Source organism: Rana temporaria, chromosome 5, assembly GCF_905171775.1.
Source record: "Rana temporaria chromosome 5, aRanTem1.1, whole genome shotgun sequence".
NCBI lineage: Eukaryota > Metazoa > Chordata > Amphibia > Anura > Ranidae > Rana > Rana temporaria.
In genome coordinates, this window is record NC_053493.1 from 417,199,858 (window position 1) to 417,220,654 (window position 20,797).

The 20,797-nt window shown below is 49.2% G+C and overlaps 2 protein-coding genes across 4 annotated transcripts in view; one reads left to right on the forward strand and one right to left on the reverse strand.

The window, feature by feature from the left end:
* Positions 1–334: 334 nt before the first annotated feature.
* Positions 335–10,906, reverse strand: ISG20L2 (interferon stimulated exonuclease gene 20 like 2). The gene is made up of 4 exons (XM_040355196.1): positions 10,822–10,906; positions 4,755–5,591; positions 2,484–2,684; positions 335–547 (listed from the first exon to the last, which is right to left on the reverse strand). The coding sequence occupies exons 2-4, from the start codon at positions 5,490–5,492 to the stop codon at positions 437–439; spliced, it is 1,050 nt and encodes a 349-aa protein (XP_040211130.1). The 5' UTR covers positions 5,493–5,591; positions 10,822–10,906; the 3' UTR covers positions 335–436.
* The window catches only part of METTL25B (methyltransferase like 25B), a 42,624-nt gene continuing 32,660 nt past the window's right edge, over positions 10,834–20,797 (forward strand). For 2 of the 3 annotated variants that reach the window (XM_040355193.1, XM_040355195.1), the window contains exons 1-3: positions 14,860–14,950; positions 16,758–16,869; positions 19,682–19,803. In XM_040355193.1, coding sequence (XP_040211127.1) covers positions 16,759–16,869; positions 19,682–19,803 — 233 coding nt within the window. In that variant the 5' untranslated portion in view covers positions 14,860–14,950; position 16,758. Of the gene's footprint in view, positions 10,919–14,050; positions 14,134–14,859; positions 14,951–16,757; positions 16,870–19,681; positions 19,804–20,797 lie in introns of those variants that run through there. The other variant, XM_040355194.1, reaches the window with a different exon arrangement.

Below are 20,797 nucleotides of genomic sequence, written 5' to 3' on the forward strand. Positions count from 1 at the left end.
GGTCCTGCACGAGTTTACTGCGATTTGAGGCATACAAATCCATGGGCCAAATTGCACCCGAGACAACGTATGTAACTCACACAATTATGCGCTGCGTTTCCTGTGCGAATGACATGCGCTGTCCTGCGCAGCATCAGTGTGAACCCAACCTATAAGGACAGATGAGGATGGAGTTGGGTTGGAGGATGGGGTTCCTGGAGGACCTCGGACAGGTGCCGTCACCATCCACACCCACCTGCCAACTTACAGGAAGACGGACGCCGCCAACCACAAATTTTCTTTTTAACCTAAGAACAAAAAAGTGGATTTTGTAGCTGAAAGTAAAAATCAGGCGTTCAGTCCGGGGTTCCATTTTTTAATTAATGAAGCAGTAGAAAGTAACAGTTGATATGTTCCCATATATAAATCTGAAACCCCTCCCCCCCCCCAAAGTTTATCAATCTGCCCCCGTGGATGCCAGCTCTGTCTCGTACTCGGCCTCCACAATGCGATATAATTCCATCGTTGTCTTGGCGTCCTCCACGGAAGAGTGGCCGCCTCTGCCCACCTACAAAGGAAGGAAGGAAGGGAATGATTACCTGTTGATCCCGCCATTTCTCTCATTATGACATCATTTCCTGTGCCAGGCCAAATTTGCTGCTTTTGTAGAGAGTTGACCCCCCCCCCCCCAAAGCAATGTTGGCACATGGTCCCTCTGTTTGTCTATATCCTCAGCCACGAGGCTCAGTGACGGCTGAGGATATATAGATATAGATAGATAGTAAATGACAATCACGTTATTCTTACCTGCTCTGTGTAATTGTTTTGCGCAGAATAGCCTGGATCCTCCTCTTTTCGGGTACCATACCAGCGCTCTTGGCCCCTCCCTCCTGCTGGCTGCCCCCCCCCACAGCAAGCAGCCTGCTCTTGGGGCAACCAAGCAGGTGTGCTCCCGAGCCGCGGCTCTGTGTCCATTCACACATGGAGCAGCGGATCGTCCCCTCCCCAGTCTTCTGATTGGCTCCCTGGCTGTGACTGACAGCAGCAGGAGCAAATGGCTCCTATGACACCGCATACTAGCTCATTATGAAATACTTATCTTGGAACGAGGTGTAGAGAACTTACCTGGTCCACGCCGAGCGAGATGTCATCTTGCTTCGGCGTGTCTTCCGGGTATCGCCGCTCCAGCGCTGTGATTGGCTGGAGCGGCGATGTCGTCACTCCCGGGAGACTTCATTCCGGCGGCTGCCGGGCCTTTAGCCGAGAATCCCCGCTGCGCATGGGCCGCTGCAATTAGCGGCGCATTGCGAGGGGAATATCTCCTAAACCGTACAGGTTTAGGAGATATTCTTTATACCTACAGGTAAGCCTTATTATAGGCCTTATTATAGGCTTACCTGTAGGTAAAAGTGGTAGTAAAGAGTTTACTACCACTTTAAGGACCCCTTCACGCCGATATACGTCGGCAGAGTGGCACGGCTGGGCACAATCACGTACCTGTACGTGTCTCTTTAAGCCAAGCCGGAATTCGTGAGCGCGCCGCCAGCGATGCGCTCGTGACCCGGTCCGAAGCTCCGTGACCGCGGGACCCGATTGCAGCGATCGGTCACGGGAGCTGAAGAACGGGGAGAGGTGAGTGTAAACACACCTTCCCCGTTCTTCATTGTGGCAGTGTCAGTGATCATCTGCTCCCCGATATAGGGAAAGACGATCAATGACGTCACACGTCCAGCCCCGCCCCCTACAGTTAGAAACACATATGAGGTCACACTTAACCCCTACAGCGCCCCCTAGTGGTTAACTCCCAAACTGCAATTGTAATTTTCACAGTAAGCAGTGCATTTTTATAGCACTTTTTGCTGTGAAAATTACAATGGTCCCAAAAATGTGTCAAAATTGTCCGATGTGTCCGCCATAATGTCGCAGTCACGAAAAAAATCGCTGATCGACGCCATTAGTAGTAAAAAAAAAAAAAAAATTATTAATAAAAGTGCCATAAAACTATCCCCTATTTTGTAAACGCTATGAATTGTGCGCAAACCAACCGATAAACGCTTATTGGGATTTTTTTTTACCAAATATAGGTAAAAGAATACGTATCGGCCTAAACTGAGGAAAAAAAACGTTTTTTTATATCTTTTTTGGGGATATTTATTACAGCAAAAAGTAAAAAAATATAGATATTTTTTTTCAAAATTGTCGCTCTATTTTTGTTTATAGCGCAAAAAGTAAAAACCGCAGAGGTGATCAAATACCACCAAAAGAAAGCTCTATTTGTGGGGAAAAAAGGACGCCAATTTTGTTTGGGAGCCACGTCGCACGACCGCGCAATTGTCAGTTAAAGCGACGCCGTGCCGCATCTCAAAAAGGGGCAAGGTCCTTAACCTGCATAATGGTCCGGGTCTTAAGTGAAAAAAAATAAATAAAAATGTAACCCTTACAACCCCTTCAATGCTCCCAAAATCATCGCACAGCAGACAAGATAAGGCGCCTAAATATATTACCTGGATGTCCCTGCGGAGAAGCACTTTGGCCAGACGTTTTAGTGACGCCATCTCCTTCTCCGGGAAACCCGCCTTGCGGTTCAGCAATGGAATCTTCGAGGTGTCTCGGGTCATCTCCTTGGGATGGAAGTATTCTAAGGCCTTGTAGTCATTGTGGATGGCGTGACCGATCACTATCTTCCCATGAAGGATCTTTAAGATCTGCAGAAGAACACAAAAGAATTATGACATCATCTTGCATGCAAATAAATATGAGAGATCCGGCCTTACGGCTTCACTTCCTGGTTCTCTACTGCGCATGCGTGAGTTGCACTGCGTATCCTCGCTGGTCCCTGCTGTCTTGTGGGACCTGTGTGTCTCCCAGAAGACAGCGGGGGAGGAAAGAGTAGGCGGCGGAAGTGGCGTAGGTCAACTCGATCGCCGAAGCAACCAATGCCTGTAAGTGGGAGCAAATACCTGTATTACACGGGTATCTGCTCCCCCCTCCCCCTGAAAGGTGCCAAATGTGACACCGGGGGGGGGGGGGGGGATTCAAAAAGTGGAAGTTCCATTTTTGGTTGGAACTCCGTTTTAAAGGAAAACATTTTTTTCACTTACCTCATCCTTCCATTTTTGCTTTTAAATGTCCTTATTTCTTCTGAGAAATCCTCACTTCCTGTTCTTCCGTCTGTAACTCCACACCGTAATGGGAAGCTTTCTTCCTGGTGTGGAGAAAGCCTCTTGAGGGGGCGAGCAGGAGGGTCAGGACGCCCACTAACACACAGCTCCTTTCTCTATCTGCAAAGTAGAGAGTGTCCTGACTCTCCTGCTCGCCCCCTCCCCCCCTCAATAGGCTTTCTCCACACCAGGGAGAAAGCCTCGCATTACTGTGTGGAGTTACAGACAGAAGAACAGGAAGTGAGGATTTCTCAGAAGAAATAAGGACATTTAAAAGCAAAATGGAAGGATGAGGTAAGTGAAGGAGGACTGCACTAAGCGGTGTGCTTTTAACCCCACGCTAGTGGCTGAGAAAGGGTTAAAACCGCCCGCAAAGCGCCGCTGCAGCAGCTCTTTACTGGCGGTGTCCGGCCCATGGACTTCAATGGGCAGGGGCACTTTAGGAGCGGTGTATTCACCAGTCCTACAGCGCCTCAAAGATGCGGCTAGCACAGGCCCCGACAAAACCTGGCCGCCAGGTCGCAATTGCGACAAGAAATTGTGACCTGGCGCCCGCCGGTAATTGAGGCCGCTGCTTTTTTTTACCGGCTGTTGCGGGCTCGTCGCGATCACGCGGCGGGGGAGGTGGGGGGGCACGGATCCTGTGTCTCCGTGCGCCCCTACCTCCACGCGATTGCGGCAGGTCCGCGCCGGCCGGTAATTGAGGCCGCGGCTTTGCAGCCTTGTGAAGGCCCAAGCTGCCTTCTGTGACCTGGCGCCATCTGGTGGTGGCCGTTGGCATTACAAGTAAAACAGCAGTTCTAATGTGTGTGTTTTTACTGTTTTCACTGCCATCTCCTTCCCTCTAATTAGAACCCCCAAACATTATATATATTTTCTATCCTAACACCCTAGAGAATAAAATGACGATCGTTGCAATACTTTCTGTCACACCGTATTTGCGCAGCGGTCTTACAAGCGCACTTTTTTTGGGAAAAAATACACTTTTTTTAATAAAAAAATAAGACAACAGTAAAGTTATACCAATTTTTTGTTTATATTGTGAAAGATAATGTTACGCCGAGTAAATTGATACCCAACATGTCACGCTTCAAAATTGCGTCCGCTCCTGGAATGCCGACAAACTTTTACCCTTTAAAATTTCCATAGGCGACGCCTAAAAAATTCTACAGGTTGCATGTTTTGAGTTACAGAGGAGGTCTAGGGCTAGAATTATTGCTCTCACTCTACCAATCGCGGTGATACCTCACATGTGTGGTTTGAATACCGTTTACATATGCGGGCACTGCTCACGTATGTGTTCACTTCTGCGCGCAAGCTTGGCAGGACGGGGTGCGTTTTCTGGCTCCTAACTTTTTTAGCTGGCTCCTAGATTCCAAGCAAATTTGTCAAACCCTGGGCTAGCAGGACTTTTTTTTACCGTCCTGCCAGCGCACTACTCCAGTGTGAAAGCCCTCGGGGTGAAAGGAGCCGCTCTTTCAGGGCATTTTGTAGGCGCTATTTTTAGCGTTATAGCGCCTGCAAAGCGCCTCAGTGTGAAAGGGGTCTAAGCGCAGGTAACTTTTTTTTTAACCTGAATCCCTGGCTGACTCTCAGTAACCGGCGGCTTCTCACCTCTTTTTGGGCGACAGAGAACGGGATGGCGTTGAATAAGTGTTCCCTCCTTATCCCGCTCCATTTCGTCCTGTAATCTGTGACGGGATTGGCTGGTTGGATGTACCGATCGTACACCACGTCCCCGTTATAACCGACGATGCTGCACCGGGCCAAGGCACTGATGCTCCCTTTCAGCCCCGTGCCCACCATCTCGCAGTCTATGGCCACTATTTTGTAGCTGGGGGTGGAAGAGTCCGAGGGGAGTCCGCTCTCATACTCGCTCAGCGGGTTCAACTTCTGCTGGTGAAGAGAAGGTCTAGGCGGCGGCGGCGGGTGACCGCTCTCCCCCCGCTTGGAAGAACAGTGGCCCCTGGATGGCATAAACGTTGCAGAGCGGGAATGATTAGCTCCGGAGCCGATGCTGACGGTCACAGTGCCGGACTGGCACGGGGGGGCGCCCGTGGTGACCCTCCCGGAGGAGGGGGGCAGCTGCTGCTGGTTGGGACAGAAGAAGTTGCTGTGCGATCTGTCAGTCCGGTGCTGTCCGTTGTGTTTGCTGTGGGCCCAGGAATCCGTCGGCTGCTCCTTTTTCTTGTTGGGGGTCTTTTGGGGCAACTGCTTCTGCTTCAGCAACCCTCTTAGTTCTAAAAACTTTCTCCTTTTGAGAAAACGCTGGTGCTTGCTGTTCCCGGGTTCGGCGTGTGCGCCAGAAGAAGATCCGTCCGCCATCTCCAAGTTTAAAAACATGTCCGCCATGATGGGTTATACCACCTCTGAGGAAGGAAGGTGGGGAGTCCGGAGCTCAGGGGTGGGTAAAATAAAATGCGGAGTTGAGCATGGAGGACGCTTCATCACCTAGGAGAAAAAAATACAACAGAATTATAACCCAGCAGTGCTGACTGATACACAGTGTCTCACAAAAGTAAGTACACCCCTCACCGTTTTTGTAAATATTTTTCTTCTATCTTTTCATGTGACAACACTGAAGAAATGACACTTTGTTACAATGTTGTGTAGTGAGTGTACAGCTTGTATAACAGTGTAAATGTGCCGTCCCCTCAAAATAACTCAACACACAGCCATTAACCACTTAAGACCCGGACCTTTATGCAGGTAAAGGACCTGGCCAGTTTTTATGCGATTCGGCACTGCGTCGCTTTAACTGTCAATTGCGCAGACGTGCGACGTGGCTCCCAAACAAAATTGACGTCCTTTTTCCCCCACAAATAGAGCTTTCTTTTGGTGGTATTTGATCACCTCTGCGGTTTTTATTTTTTGCACTGTAAACAAAAATAGAGCGACAATTTTGAAAAAAATTCAATATTTTTTCCTTTTTGCTATAATAAATATCCCCCAAAAACATATAAAACATTATTTTTTCCTCAGTTTAGGCCGATACGTATTCTTCTACCTATTTTTGGTAAAAAAAAAATCGCAATAAGCGTTTATTCATTGGTTTGCGCAAAATTTATAGCGTTTACAAAATAGGGGATAGTTTTATTATTATTTTTTTTTTTTTACTACTAATGGCGGTGATCAGCGATTTTTTTCGTGACTGCGACATTATGGCGGACACATCGGACACTTTTGACACATTTTTGGGACCATTGTCATTTTCACAGCAAAAAATGCATTTAAATTGCATTGTTTATTGTGAAAATGACAGTTGCAGTTTGGGAGTTAACCACAGGGGGCGCTGTAGGAGTTAGGGTTCACCTAGTGTGTGTTTACAACTGTAGGGGGGTGTGGCTGTAGGTCTGACGTCATCGATCGAGTCTCCCTATAAAAGGGATCACTCGATCGATGCAGCCGCCACAGTGAAGCACGGGGAAGTCGTGTTTACATACGGCTCTCCCCGTTCTTCAGCTCCGGGGAGCGATCGCGACGGGGCGGCTAGAAACGAATAGCCGCGCCGTCGTCCCGGATCGCCCCCCGCATGTAGTGGGGGGTGGTCCCGATCGGACCCCCGACCCGCTGAAAGGCGGGGACGTACCTGTACGCTCATATGCCTGTACGTGCCATTCTGTGGACGTACATATACATGCGGCGGTCGGCAAGTGGTTAGGGAACACGCGATCAATGAAGCTGCCACTGTAAGGCTGCATTCACACCTGAACGCGGCATATTGTACCGCGATTTGCCGCGACAAATTGCTGCGTTTTGTCACGCGATTTGCCGCGACAAAACGCAGCGTTTTTTTCCGCGGTTTTCGCTGGAGGGGTGATTTACACATTGTCGGCTATGGCCGAACGCCGAAGCCGCCTGAAAAAAAGGGTCAGGGACTTGTTTTGAGCTTCAGGCGTACGGCGCTTCGGCGTGGAGATGTGAACCATCTCCATAGCCGACAATGTTAAATCACCCCGCCAGCGTATTTCAGGCTGCAATAGCGTCGGGCGTCAAAACGCCTAGGTGTGAATGGAGCCTAAGAATGGGGAAGGTGTGTTTACAAAAACACACAAAAATATTGGTGTTTTGTTTTCAAAATTGTCGCTCTATTTTTGTTTACAGCGCAAAAAATAAAAACCGCAGAGGTGATCAAATACCACCAAAAGAAAGCACTGTTTGTGGGAAAAAAAGGACGCCAATTTTGTTTGGGAGTCACGTCGCACGACCGCGCAATTGTCAGTTAAAGCAATGCAGTGCCGAATCGCAAAAACTGGCCAGGTCCTTTATCTGCATAATGGTCCGGTCCTTAAGTGGTTAATGTCTAAACCGCTGGCCACAAAAGTGAGGACACCCCCTAAGTGAAAATGTCTAAATTGGGCCCAATTATCCATTTTCCCTCCCCGGTGTCATGTGACTCGTTAGTGTTACAAGGTCTCAGGTGTGAATGGGGAGCAGGTGTGTTAAATTTGGTGTTATCGCTCTCACTCTCTCATACTGGTCACTGGAAGTTCAACATGGCACCTCATGGCAAAGAACTCTCTGATATAAAGAATTGTTGTTCTACATAAAGATGGTCTCTAGGCTATAAGAAGATTGCCAAGACCCTGAAACTGAGCTGCAGCACGGTGGCCAAGACCACCCAGCGGTATAACAGGACGGGTTCCCCTCAGAACAGGCCTCGCCATGGTCCACCAAAGAAGTTGAGGTCACGTGCTCAGCGTCATAGCCAGAGGTTGTCTTTGGGAAATAGACGTATGAGTGCTGCTAGCATTGCTGCAGAGGTTGAAGGGGTGGGGGGGTCAGCCTGTCAGTGCTCAGACCATACACCGCACACTGCATCAAATTGGTCTGCATGGCTGTCATCCCAGAAGGAAGCCTCTTCTAAAGACGATGCACAAGAAAGAGCTGCAAACAGTTTGCTGAAGACAAGCAGACTAAGGACATGGATTACTGGAACCTGTCCTGTGGTCTGATGAGACCAAGATAAAGGTATTTGGTGTCAGATGGTGTCAGGCGTGTGTGGCGGCAACCAGGTGAGGAGGACAAAGACAAGTGTGTCTTCTCTACAGTCAGGCATGGTGGGGGGAGGGTCATGGTCTGGGGCTGCATGAGTGCTGCCGGCACTGGGGGGCTACAGATCATTGAGGGAACCATGAATGCCAACATGTACTGTGACATAATGAAGCAGAGCATGATTCCCTCTATTCAGAGACTGGACCGCAGGGTAGTATTCCAACATGATAACGACCCCAAACACACCTCCAAGGCCACCACTGCCTTCCTAAAGAAGCTGAGGGTAAAGGTGATAGACTGGCCAAGCATGTCTCCAGACCTAAACCCTATTGATCATCTGTGGGGCTCCTCAAACGGAAGGTGGAGGAGCGCAAGGTCTCTAACATCCACCAGCTCTGTGATGTCATCATAGAGGAGGGGAAGAGGACTCCAGTGGCAACCTTTGAAGCTCTGGTGACCTCCATGCCCAAGAGGGTTAAGGCAGTGCTGGAAAATAATGGCGGCCACACAAAATATTGACACTTTGGGCCCAATTTGGACATTTTCACTTAGGGGTGTACTCACTTTTGTTGCCAGCGGTTTAGACATTAATGGCTGTGTGTTGAGTTATTTTGAGGGGAGTGATCGCTTTGCGGTCTTTGGTTGCGAGGATCTCTGGTATCCTAGCAACCAACGACGCTTTTGCTGCTGTGCACACATGGGATCTTCCTAGCTGTAGGGCCGCAGCCGCTCCACCACCCAGCTCCGCCCCCCCCTGTAACTCCGGCTCCCTCTCATACACTCGCTTGCTTACAGCGGCTCCAGTGTCCTGTCCCTCCCGCTGGAAAGGTGCAAAATGATAGAAGCCTCAGGTGGCGAGAGGGGGGGGGGGGGTCTCCCTCTAATGGAGGCTCTAAGGAAGATGGGGGCACTGATATAAGGGACTGTGAGCCAATAGGGGTCTCTAATGGAGGATGCTGACTGCTGATATAGTGGTTGCTGACCAACCATTAAATCAGCACTCGGCACCCCCTCATTAGAGACCCCCAGTACATCAGAGTCCCCTTATATCACCACCGCCCCCCCCTTGCAGACGTCCATTAAATAAGAGTCCTTTTAAATTAGAACCCCCCCCCCCCCATTAAGTTAGAGTCCCCTTATATTAGCGACCCCCTTTAGAGACCAATGGTTAGTCACTAAGATGGGTTAGCTGATATAACGGGAAGGGTTAATGATCTGTGAGCACAAGAGGGAAGGGGGGAGGACACCTGATTTAAGGGGGCACTCTGATGGGGACACCTGATTTAGGGGGCAATCTGATGGGGACACCTGATTTAGGGGGCACTCTGGTGAGGACACCTGATATAGGGGGCACTCTGGTCAGGACACCTGATATAGGGGGCACTCTGGTCAGGACACCTGATATAGGGGGCACTCTGGTCAGGACACCTGATATAGGGGGCACTCTGGTGCGGACACCTGATATAGGGGGCACTCTGGTGCGGACACCTGATATAGGGGGCACTCTGGTGCAGACACCTGATATAGGGGGCACTCTGGTGCGGACACCTGATATAGGGGGCACTCTGGTGCGGACACCTGATATAGGGGGCACTCTGGTGCGGACACCTGATATAGGGGGGCACTCTGATCAGAACACCTGATTTAAGGGGGGGCACTCTGATCAGGACACCTGATTTAGGGGGGGGCACTCTGATGAGGACACCTGGTTTAGGGTGGGGGCACTCTGAGGAAACCTGGTTTAGGGGGGGCACTCTGAGGACACTTGGTTTAGGGGGGGGGGGCACTCTAATGAGGACACCTGGTTTAGGGGGGGCACTCTGTTGAGGACACCTGATTTAGGGGGGGGCACTCTGATGAGGACACCTGGTTTAGGGTGGGGGCACTCTGAGGAAACCTGGTTTAGGGGGGGCACTCTGAGGACACTTGGTTTAGGGGGGGGGGCACTCTAATGAGGACACCTGGTTTAGGGGGGGCACTCTGTTGAGGACACCTGGTTTAGGGGGGGGCACTCTGATGAGGACACCTGGTTTAGGGGGGGCACTCTGATGAGGACACCTGGTTTAGGGGGGGGGGGCACTCTGATGAGGACACCTGGTTTAGGGGGGGGGCACTCTGATGAGGACACCTGGTTGGGGGGGGCACTCTGATGAGGACACCTGGTTTAGGGGGGGCACTCTGATGAGGACACCTGATTTGTGGGGGGCACTCTGATGGGGACACTCCATTTGTTATGTATACTAAAAAAAAAAAAAAAAAATGGTCTTGAAGCAAAGGTGGTAACCCTAGGTTACATAGGGCTGTGACTCTGTGAGGTGTTCTGGATCATGTCTGCACGGTTTTAATGGATGGGGCTGATAGTACATAAAACACATCCATATAATTACATTATTTGTGGCTTTTTATCCCCAGACAATGGCCGTTTACATGCAGTGCAATGTGGTGTGAACAGCTCTCTGTCCAGAGACGGCACCACCAGCTGCTGAGGGCGGAGCGCGGCCTACCGCAGTGACAAAAGACCGGGGACTTTCCTGAAGGCATGGGGGAGGGCCGCGTTAGAGCGGCGGCACTACGGTGAGGAGAGGCCGGTGACGCGCAGGCCGGAACCCCGTGTAGGCGGCTGAAACAAAGCGGAGGGCTGCCGGAAGACCGGACGGAGACAATAGAAGGGAGACAAGAAACTCACCAGCAGCTGAGTCCGGGGCGGAAGAGAGACGAGGAAGAGTCTTCCGGGGCGGAACGGCACCTCCTATGGAGACAGAGAAGGCCGTGCATGGGGGAGAGTGAGTGTTGAGAGTGTATGAGGGGAGCCGGGCACAGACGTGGGAGTGTGACTCTGAGGGGCCACACACCGAGGGGGACAGAACTGGGGTCCCCCCCACATACAAACCTAACTTATTCTAATTGTGGGGTCAGTGACTCCTATTGGAGAAATTGTATCTCACTTCCTGTCCCAGTGGCTACCAAGGAATAGGGTGGTTGTCACCAGGACAGGAAGTCACAGTCAGTGTTGTCAGAGGAGCTAACACTTCTTCTGTTGATGTGTGACCCCCCTTCATTCTGGTCCCTGTGACCCCCATACAAGAAATGGGGTGATTTGTTGATTGTGTGACCCCCATACAAGAAATGGGGCGATTTGTTGATTGTGTGACCCCCATACAAGAAATGGGGTGATTTGTTGAATGTGTGACCCCCCTAAGGCATTAAAATCAGGAATATTATCTGCAGACGGGTCATCTTACCTTAGGGGCTCATTCCCACCAACAGCGTTGCCGGCCGATTCAAGAACAAATCGATGCGTCTTCCGTCCTATGAGGTCACGTCGGTGTGCTGTGCATCGCCCGCCAGCGCTCTCTAACGCATCGCATAAAATTGTCTAACTGACTTGTCTAACTGACTTTTTTTTTTAATTATGAAGCGTGCGATTCGTTTTAACGGTTTCGCTGCCAGAGCCAGTTTTTGACCAGTTGATTGTGTGACTCCATTGGGGAGATTTTCCTTCATTGTTGTCTCTGTGACCCCCATACAAGAAATGGTGTGAGTGGTTGTCACCGGCATACAAAGCCACATTTTCTGAGGAGAAAACACTTCCTCAGTTGATTATGTGACCCCCCATTGGGACGCATTTCCTTCCATTTCTTGTCCCTGTGACCCCAATACAAGAAATGGGATGAATGTTGTCACCAGGACAGAGGAGCGAACACTTCCTCAGTTGATTGTGTGACTCCATTGGGGAAATTTTCCTTCATTGTTGTCTCTGTGACCCCCATACAAGAAAGGGGGTGAGTGATTGTCAGAGGAGCGAACACTTCCTCAGTTGATTGTGTAACCCCCATTGGGACGAATTTCCTTTTGATTCTTATCCCTGTGACCCCAATACAAGAAATAGGGTGAATGTTGTCACCAGGACAGGAAGTCACATTGTCAGAGGAGCGAACACTTCCTTAGTTCATTGTGTGACTCCATTGGGGAGATTTTCCTTCAATCTTGTCACTGTGACCCCCATACAAGAAATGGGATAAATGTTGTCACCAGGACAGGAAGTCACGCTGTCCGAGGAGCGAACACTTCCTAAGTTGATTGTGTGACCATATCTGGGAGATTTTCCTTCATTCCTGTCCCTGTGACCCCAATACAAGAAATGGGATGAATGTTGTCACCAGGACAGGAAGTCACGCTGTCGGAGGAGCGAACACTTCCTCAGTTGATCATGTAACCCCCATTGGGACGAATTTCCTTTTGATTCATATCCCTGTGACCCCAATACAAGAAATGGGGTGAATGTTGTCACCAGGACAGGAAGTCACATTGTCAGAGGAGCTAACACTTCCTTGGTTCATTGTCTGACCCCATTGGGATGATTTTCCTTCATTCTTGTTCCTGTGACCCCAATACAAGAAATGGGGTGAGTGGTTATCCCCGGGATAGGAAGTCACATTGTCCGAGGAGCGAACACTTCCTCATTCTTGTCACTGTGACCCCCATACAAGAAATGGGATGAATGTTGTCACCAGGACAGGAAGTCACGCTGTCAGAGGAGCAAACACTTCCTGAGTTGATTGTGTGACCACATCGGGGAGATTTTCCTTAATTCCTGTCCCTGTGACCCCAATACAAGAAATGGGGTAAATGTTGTCACCAGGACAGGAAGTCGCATTGTCAGAGGAGTGACCCCATTGGGATGATTTTCCTTTTGTTTCTTGTCCCTGTGACCCCAATACCAGAATTTGTTTGTGTGACCCCCTTATACATGAAAAACAGAAATATTTCCTCAGTTGATTATGTGACCCCCCCCCCTTCATTCTTGTCTCTGTGACCCCAATACAAGAAGAATGTTGTCATCGGGACAGGAAGTCACGTTGTCTGAGGAGCCAACACTTCTTCAGTTGACCGTGTGACACCCATTGCAGGGGTTTTCCTCTTTTTGTAGTCCCTGTGTCCCCAATACAAGAAATGGGATGAATGTTGTCACCAGGACAGGAAGTTGCATTGTCAGAGCAACAAACACTTCCTTAGTTCATTGTGTCACCCCATTGGGGACAGTTTTCTTTGTTCCTTGTCCCTGTGACCCCCCAAACAAGAAATGGGGGTGAGCGGTTGTCACCAGAACAGTAAGTCCTGATAAGCAAACACTCCTTCATTTGATTGTGTGACCCCCTAATGCATGAAAAACAGAAATATTTCCTCAGTTCGTTCTTGTTCTTGTGACCCCCCCCCCCCCATACAAGAAATGGGGTGAATGTTGTCACAGGGACAGGAAGTGACGTTGTCAAAAGAGCTAGCACATCCTCAGTTGATTGTGTGACCCCCATTGAGGAGATTTTCCTTCATTCTTGTCCCTGTGACCCCCCCCCCCCCCCCAACACAAGAATAGGGGCGAATGTTGTCACCGGGACAGGAAGTCACGTTGTCAGAGGAGTAACACTTCATTGTGTGACCCCATTGGGGAGATTTGGGTTTGTTTCTTGTCACTGTGACACCTATAGAAGAAATAGGGTGAGCGGTTGTCACCGGGACAGAAAGTCACATTGTCCAAAGAGCTAACACTTCTTCAGTTGATTGTGTGGCCCTTCACCTCACTTCCTGTCCCTGTGACACAAGAAATGAGGTGAGTGGTTGTCACCAGGACAGGAAGTCGCCGTCGGAAGAGCGAACACGACCTTTTTTGTGAAACCCCCCCCCCATTGGTGAGATTTTCCTTCATTCTTGTCCCTGTGACTCCTATACAAGAAATGGGATGAATGTTGTCACCGGGACAGGAAGTCACGTTGCCTGAGGAGCAAACACTTCCTCAGTTAATTGGGGAGATTTTCCTTTAATATTTCTAGCTGTGACCCCAATATCAGAAATGGGGTGAGCAGTTGTCACCCAGGCCTGACATTCAGGAAGTCACCTGTCTCTTCTCTTGTCTGCAGGATGAACAAATCTCCCAGAATTCCTCACTCTGACCGCCGGAGACCACCGATCATCCCTTCATAGGAGGGCGACTACCATACAGGTCAGTCCTGGTATCTGTCTACAGTGCCCAGTACTACTTCCCTTACTGGGTGTGATTCTCTGTATCTGTTCTTATTCTGGCGGCGATCAGCGACTTGTACCAGGGACCGCGATATTGTAGCGGCGATCAGCGACTTGTGGCAGGGACCGCGATATTGTGGCGGCGATCAGCGACTTGTAGCAGGGACCGCGATATTGTGGCGGCGATCAGCGACTTGTAGCAGGGACCACGATATTGTGGCGGCGATCAGCGACTTGTAGCAGGGACCACGATATTGTGGCGGCGATCAGCGACTTGTAGCAGGGACCACGATATTGTGGTGGCGACCAGCGACTTGTACCAAGGACTGCAATATTGTGGCGGCGATCAGCGACTTGTAGCAGGGACCACGATATTGTGGCGGCGATCAGCGACTTGTACCAAGGACTGCGATATTGTGGCGGCGATCAGCAACTTGTACCAAGGACCGCAATATTGTGGCGGCGATCAGCGACTTGTAGCAGTGACCGCGACATTGTGGCGGCGATCAGCGACTTGTACCGCGATATTGTGGCGGCGATCAGCGACTTGTAGCAGTGACCGCGACATTGTGGCGGCGATCAGCGACTTGTACCGCGATATTGTGACGGCGATCAGCGACTTGTAGCAGTGACCCCGATATTGTGGCGACGATCAGCGACCGCGATATTGTGGCGGCGATCAGCGACTTGTACTAAGGTCCGCGATATTGTGTCGGTGAACAAATCTCCCAGAATTCCTCACTCTGACCGCCGGAGACCACCGATCATCCCTTCATAGGAGGGCGACTACCATACAGGTCAGTCCTGGTATCTGTCTACAGTGCCCAGTACTACTTCCCTTACTGGATGTAAATCTCGGTATCTCCTCTTATTCTGTATGTATGGTGCTCAGTATCACTTCTCTTGTCCTGTATGTCGGGTGTAATTCTCGGTATCTGTTCTTATTCTGTATGTATGGACTCTGCACAGTACCACCTCTCCTGTCCTGTATGCCGGGGGTAATTATCGGTATCTGTTCTTATTCTAGCGGCGATCAGCGACTTGTACCAAGGACCGCGATATTGTGGCGGCGATCAGCGACTTGTAGCAGGGACCGCGATATTGTGGCGGCGATCAGCGAGTTGTACCACGATATTGTGGTGGCGATCAGCGAGTTGTACCACGATATTGTGGTGGTGATCAGCGACTTGTACCAAGGACTGTGATATTGTGATGGCGATCAGCGACTTGTAGCAGGGACCGTGATATTGTGGCGGCGATCAGCGACTGGTACCAAGGACCGCGATATTGTGATGGCGATTAGCGACTGGTAGCAAGGACCCTGATATTGTGGCGGCGATTAGCGACTTGTACCAAGGACCGCGATATTGTGGCGGCGATCAGCGACTTGTAGCAGGCACCGCGATATTGTGGCGGCGATCAGCGACTTGTAGCAGTGACCCCGATATTGTGGCGACGATCAGCGACCGCGATATTGTGGCGGCGATCAGCGATGTGTAGCAGGGACCGCGATATTGTGACGGCGATCAGCGACTTGTAGCAGGGACCGCGATATTGTGACGGCGATCAGCGACTTGTAGCAGGGACCGCGATATTGTGGCGGCAATCAGCGACTTGTAGCAGGGACCGCGATATTGTGGCGGCAATCAGCGACTTGTAGCAAGCACCGCGATATTGTGATGGCGATTAGCGACTTGTACCAAGGACCGCGATATTGTGATGGCGATTAGCGACTTGTACCAAGGACCGCGATATTGTGGCGGCGATCAGCGACTTGTAGCAGGGACCGCGATATTGTGGCGGCGATCAGCGACTTGTAGCAGGGACCGCGATATTGTGGCGGAGATCAGCGACTTGTACCAAGGACCGCGATATTGTGATGGTGATAAGCGACTGGTAGCAGGGACCGCGATATTGTGGCGGAGATCAGCGACTTGTACCAAGGACCACGATATTGTGGCGCGATCAGTGACTGGTAGCAGGGACCGCGATATTGTGGCGGCGATCAGCGACTGGTAGCAGGGACCGCGATATTGTGGCGGCGATCAGCGACTTGTACCAAGGACCGCGATATTGTGGCGGCGATCAGCGACTGGTAGCAAGGACCCTGATATTGTGGCGGCGATCAGCGACTTGTACCAAGGACCGCGATATTGTGGCAGCGATTAGCACCAGGGACCGCGATATTGCGACGGCGATCAGCGACTTGTACCAGGGACCGCGATATTGCGACGGCGATCAGCGACTTGTACCAGGGACCGCGATATTGTGGCGGCGATCAGCGACTGGTAGCAAGGACCGCGATATTGTGATGGCGATAAGCGACTTGTACCAAGGACCGCGATATTGTGATGGCGATAAGCGACTTGTACCAAGGACAGCGATATTGTGGCGGCGATCAGCGACTTGTAGCAGGGACCGCGATATTGTGGTGGCGATCAGCGACTTGTAGCAAGGACCGCGATATTGTGATGCGCTTGATTTATAGATGGTCTAAAAATACACCATTCCTCCAATCAGTGAGACTTGAAACGTTTCCTGATCACAAGACAATAATCCCATTTATTTTATTTTTTTTATTGTTTTTTTTATTATTTCTTGCAGCATGAAACGTCATCGCACCTCGCAGGAATCGCTGGAGCGTGATAAACGCCACGCTGCGAGTATTACCCGGGTCCTGTCCATCTACGGGTACATCACAGACTCCTATATTATTGTAAGTAGGAGGAGGGGACAGGAAGGGGGAGGTCACTCGCCTCCCATCATTCCAGGTTTATTTTGCTTGCGCTGCAAAAGCAGATCCTATTCATGATTGTATTATTATTTTACTACAGGCGCTTCTTTAGTGCTGACAATTTTTGCAGCACTTTACAATACTGTACATTCACAGTAGTCTCCCCCCCCCCCCAAAAAAAAGCGCTTACCATCCAAGGTTCCCTGATATAGGAAACGACGATCAATGGCGTCACACGTCCAGCCCCGCCCCTCTACAGTTAGAAACACACGTGAGGTCACACTTAACCCTGACAGCGCCCCCTAGTGGTTAACTCCCAAACTGCAATTGTTATTTTCACAGTAATCAGTGCATTTTTATAGCACTTTTCGCTGTGAAAATGACAATGGTCCCAAAAATGTGTAAAAATTGTCCGATGTGTCCGCCATAATGTCGCAGTCACGAAAAAAATCGCTGATCGCCGCCATTAGTAGTAAAAAAAATAAAAATGATTGATAAAAATGCAAACCAATCGATAAACGCTTATTGCGATATTTTTTTTTAATTTTTTTACCAAAAATAGGTAGAAGAATACGTATCGGCCTAAACTGAGGGGGAAAAAAAGTATTTTTTACATATTTTTGGGGGATATTTATTATAGCAAAAAGTTAAAAATATTGATTTTTTTTTTTCAAAATTCTCGCTCTATTTTTGTTTATAGCGCAAAAAATAAAAACCGCAGAGGTGATCAAATACCACCAAAAGAAAGCTCTATTTGTGGGAAAAAAAGGACGCCGATTTTGTTTTGGAGCCACGTCGCACGACCGCGCAATTGTCTGTTAAAGCAACGCAGTGCCGAATCGCAAAAAAAGGCCTGGTCCTTTACCTGCATAATGGTCCGGGTCTTAAGTGGTTAAAGTGAAATTGGCATATGGGCGGCGTCGGTGTGGCCAGTGGATGGCGTAAGTCTCCGCCGCTTACTGGAGCCGTCGGTAGCGGTGGAGACGATCCGATCCTTTCCCCTCTGAGGTCGAGTGAGGGAATGATGGGCCCCCACTCGACTCAATTACATTGGCTGACTTGTCAAAACCTCACTTCCGCCCAACAGCCTTAAAGGGCCATTTTATTTATTTATTTATTATTGCATTTTAGTGTAAATATGAGATGTGACGTCTTTTTGACCCCCAGATCTCATATATGAGGACCTGTCATGCTTTTTTTCTATTACAAGAGATGTTTACATTCCTTGTAATAGGAATAAAAGTGATCAAAATTGTCCATTTTTTTTTTTTTTTTAAAGGGACAGTGTTAAAATTTAAAGGAAAATATATATTTTTTTTTTTTATTAAAGCACCCGTCCTTCCGTGCAGAAGCAAACACATATGTAAACGGTTTTCAAACCACAAATGTGAGGTATCGCTGTGATCGTTAGAGCGAGAGCAATAATTCTAGCCCTAGACCTTCTCTGTAACCCTAAACTGGTAACCTGTAGAAATCTTTAAATGTCGCCTATGGACATTTTTAAGGGTCAAAGTTCTGTCGCCATTCCACGAATGGTCGCAATTTGGAAGCTTGACATGTTGGGTATCAATTTACTCGGTGTAACATTATCTTTAACACTATATAAAAAAAAATTGTGCCAACTTTACATATTTTTCTTATAATTAAAATAAGTGTTTTTTTTTCTATTAAAAAAATGCGTTTATAAGACCGCTGAGCAAATATGGTGTGACATAAATATTGCATCGACCGCCATTTTATTCTCTAGGGTGTCTGAAAAAAAATATATATAATGACTTGGGGGTTCTAAATAAGCGAAAAAAATTATTTTAACTGGTAGACAACAAGTTTGAACAATAGGCCCGGTCCTTAAGTGGTTACTTACTGCTGACCCCTGGACTCCGCCTCACTTACTGCTGACCCCTGGACTCCGCCTCACTTACTGCTGACCCCCTGGACTCCGCCTCACTTACTGCTGACCCCCTGGACTCCGCCTCACTTACTGCTGACCCCTGGACTCCGCCTCACTTACTGCTGACCCCCTGGACTCCGCCTCACTTACTGCTGACCCCTGGACTCCGCCTCACTTACTGCTGACCCCTGGACTCCGCCTCACTTACTGCTGACCCCTGGACTCCGCCTCACTTACTGCTGACCCCTGGACTCCGCCTCACTTACTGCTGACCCCTGGACTCCGCCTCACTTACTGCTGACCCCCTGGACTCCGCCTCACTTACTGCTGACCCCTGGACTCCGCCTCACTTGCTGCTGACCCCTGGACTCCGCCTCACTTGCTGCTGACCCTTGGACTCCGCCTCACTTACTGCCGACCCCTGGACTCCGCCTCACTTGCTGCCGACCCCTGGACTCCGCCTCACTTGCTGCCGACCCCTGGACTCCGCCTCACTTGCTGCCGACCCCTGGACTCCGCCTCACTTACTGCTGACCCCCTGGACTCCGCCTCACTTACTGCTGACCCCCTGGACTCCGCCTCACTTACTGCTGACCCCCTGGACTCCGCCTCACTTACTGCTGACCCCTACTGTACCTGGGTGAAGAGGGGTGGGAGAGAGAGCTGGAGTTGCATTTTCGATTCCTAAGTAATATGAAAATCCAGGGAGAAGAACAGAAGTCATTCCTCTTTCTGTGTCTCCCCTGCAGCTGTGTGTGTGTGTGTGTGTGTGTGTATATATATATATATATATATATATATATATATATATATATATAATGTGTGTATATGAAAGTTAATATTACTATATTAGTTAATACTTAATTAATATTTAACCTAATACATTTTCCTCCCCCATTCCAGGAGTTCTTCACTGACCACCTATGGGAGTCGCTCCCGGAATCGTGGAGGGTTGTGTTGTCAGACCTTCCTGCTCCACAGCTGGCCGATCAGCTTCTGTGTAATGGAAACTCAGCAGAAGTCCGGTAAGTGAATTTTTGGTTCCTTTCTTTCCCCCCTTCCCACCCAGCAGCGGCATCCATTTATTTGGGCTATTAACCACTTAAGACCCGGACCTTTAGGCAGCTAAAGGACCCGGCCAGTTTTTGTGATTCGACACTGCGTCGCTTTAACTGACAATTCCGCGGTTGTGTGACGTGGCTCCCAAATAAAATTGGCGTCCTTTTTTTCCCACAAATAGAGCTTTCTTTTGGTGGTATTTGATCACCTCTGCGGTTTAAATTTTTTGCGCTATAAACAAAAAAAGAGCGACAATTTTAAAAAAAAATCAATAATTTTTACTTTTTTCTATAATAAATATCCCCCAAAAATATCTAAAACATTTTTTTTTTTCCTCAGTTTAGGGCGATACGTATTCTTCTACCTATTTTTGGTAAAAAAAATCGCAATAAGCGTTTATCGGTTGGTTTGCGCAAAAGTTATAGCGTTTCCAAAATAGGGGATAGTTTTATTGCATTTTTATTAACTATTTTTTTACTACTAATGGCGGCGATCAGCGATTTTTTTTTTTTTTTTTTTTTTTTTATTTTTTTTTTTTTTTCCTCCATGACTGCGACATTCTGGCGGACACATCAGACAATTTTGACACATTTTTGGGACCATTGTCATTTTCACAGCAAAAAATGCATTTAAAATGCATTGTTTACTGTGAAACTGACAATTGCAGTTTGGGAGTTAACCACAAGGGGTTATGTGTGACCTAATATGTGTTTCTAACTGTAGGGGGGTGTGGCTGTAGGTGTGACGTCATCGATTGTGTATCCCTATAAAAGGGAACACACGATCGATCACGGCGCCACAGTGAAGAATGGGGAACCTGTGTTCTTCAGCTCCGGGGACCGATCGCGGGACTCCAGTGGCGATCGGGTCACGGAGCTTCGGACCGGGTCGCAGGCGCGCGCCCGCGACCCATGGCTGGGCACTTGAAGAGGACGTACCTGTACGTGCTTGTGCCCAGCC

Bases quoted from the DNA above. Each gene is read 5' to 3' on its own strand.
- ISG20L2 (XM_040355196.1), bottom strand. From the start codon at position 5,492: ATGGCGGACATGTTTTTAAACTTGGAGATGGCGGACGGATCTTCTTCT. The intron at 2,685-4,754 runs GTGAGAAGCCGC...GTTCTTCTGCAG, and splicing joins TCTCTGTCGCCCAAAAAGAG to ATCTTAAAGATCCTTCATGG. The intron at 548-2,483 runs GTAATATATTTA...CTTCCTTTGTAG, and splicing joins TTCTCCGCAGGGACATCCAG to GTGGGCAGAGGCGGCCACTC.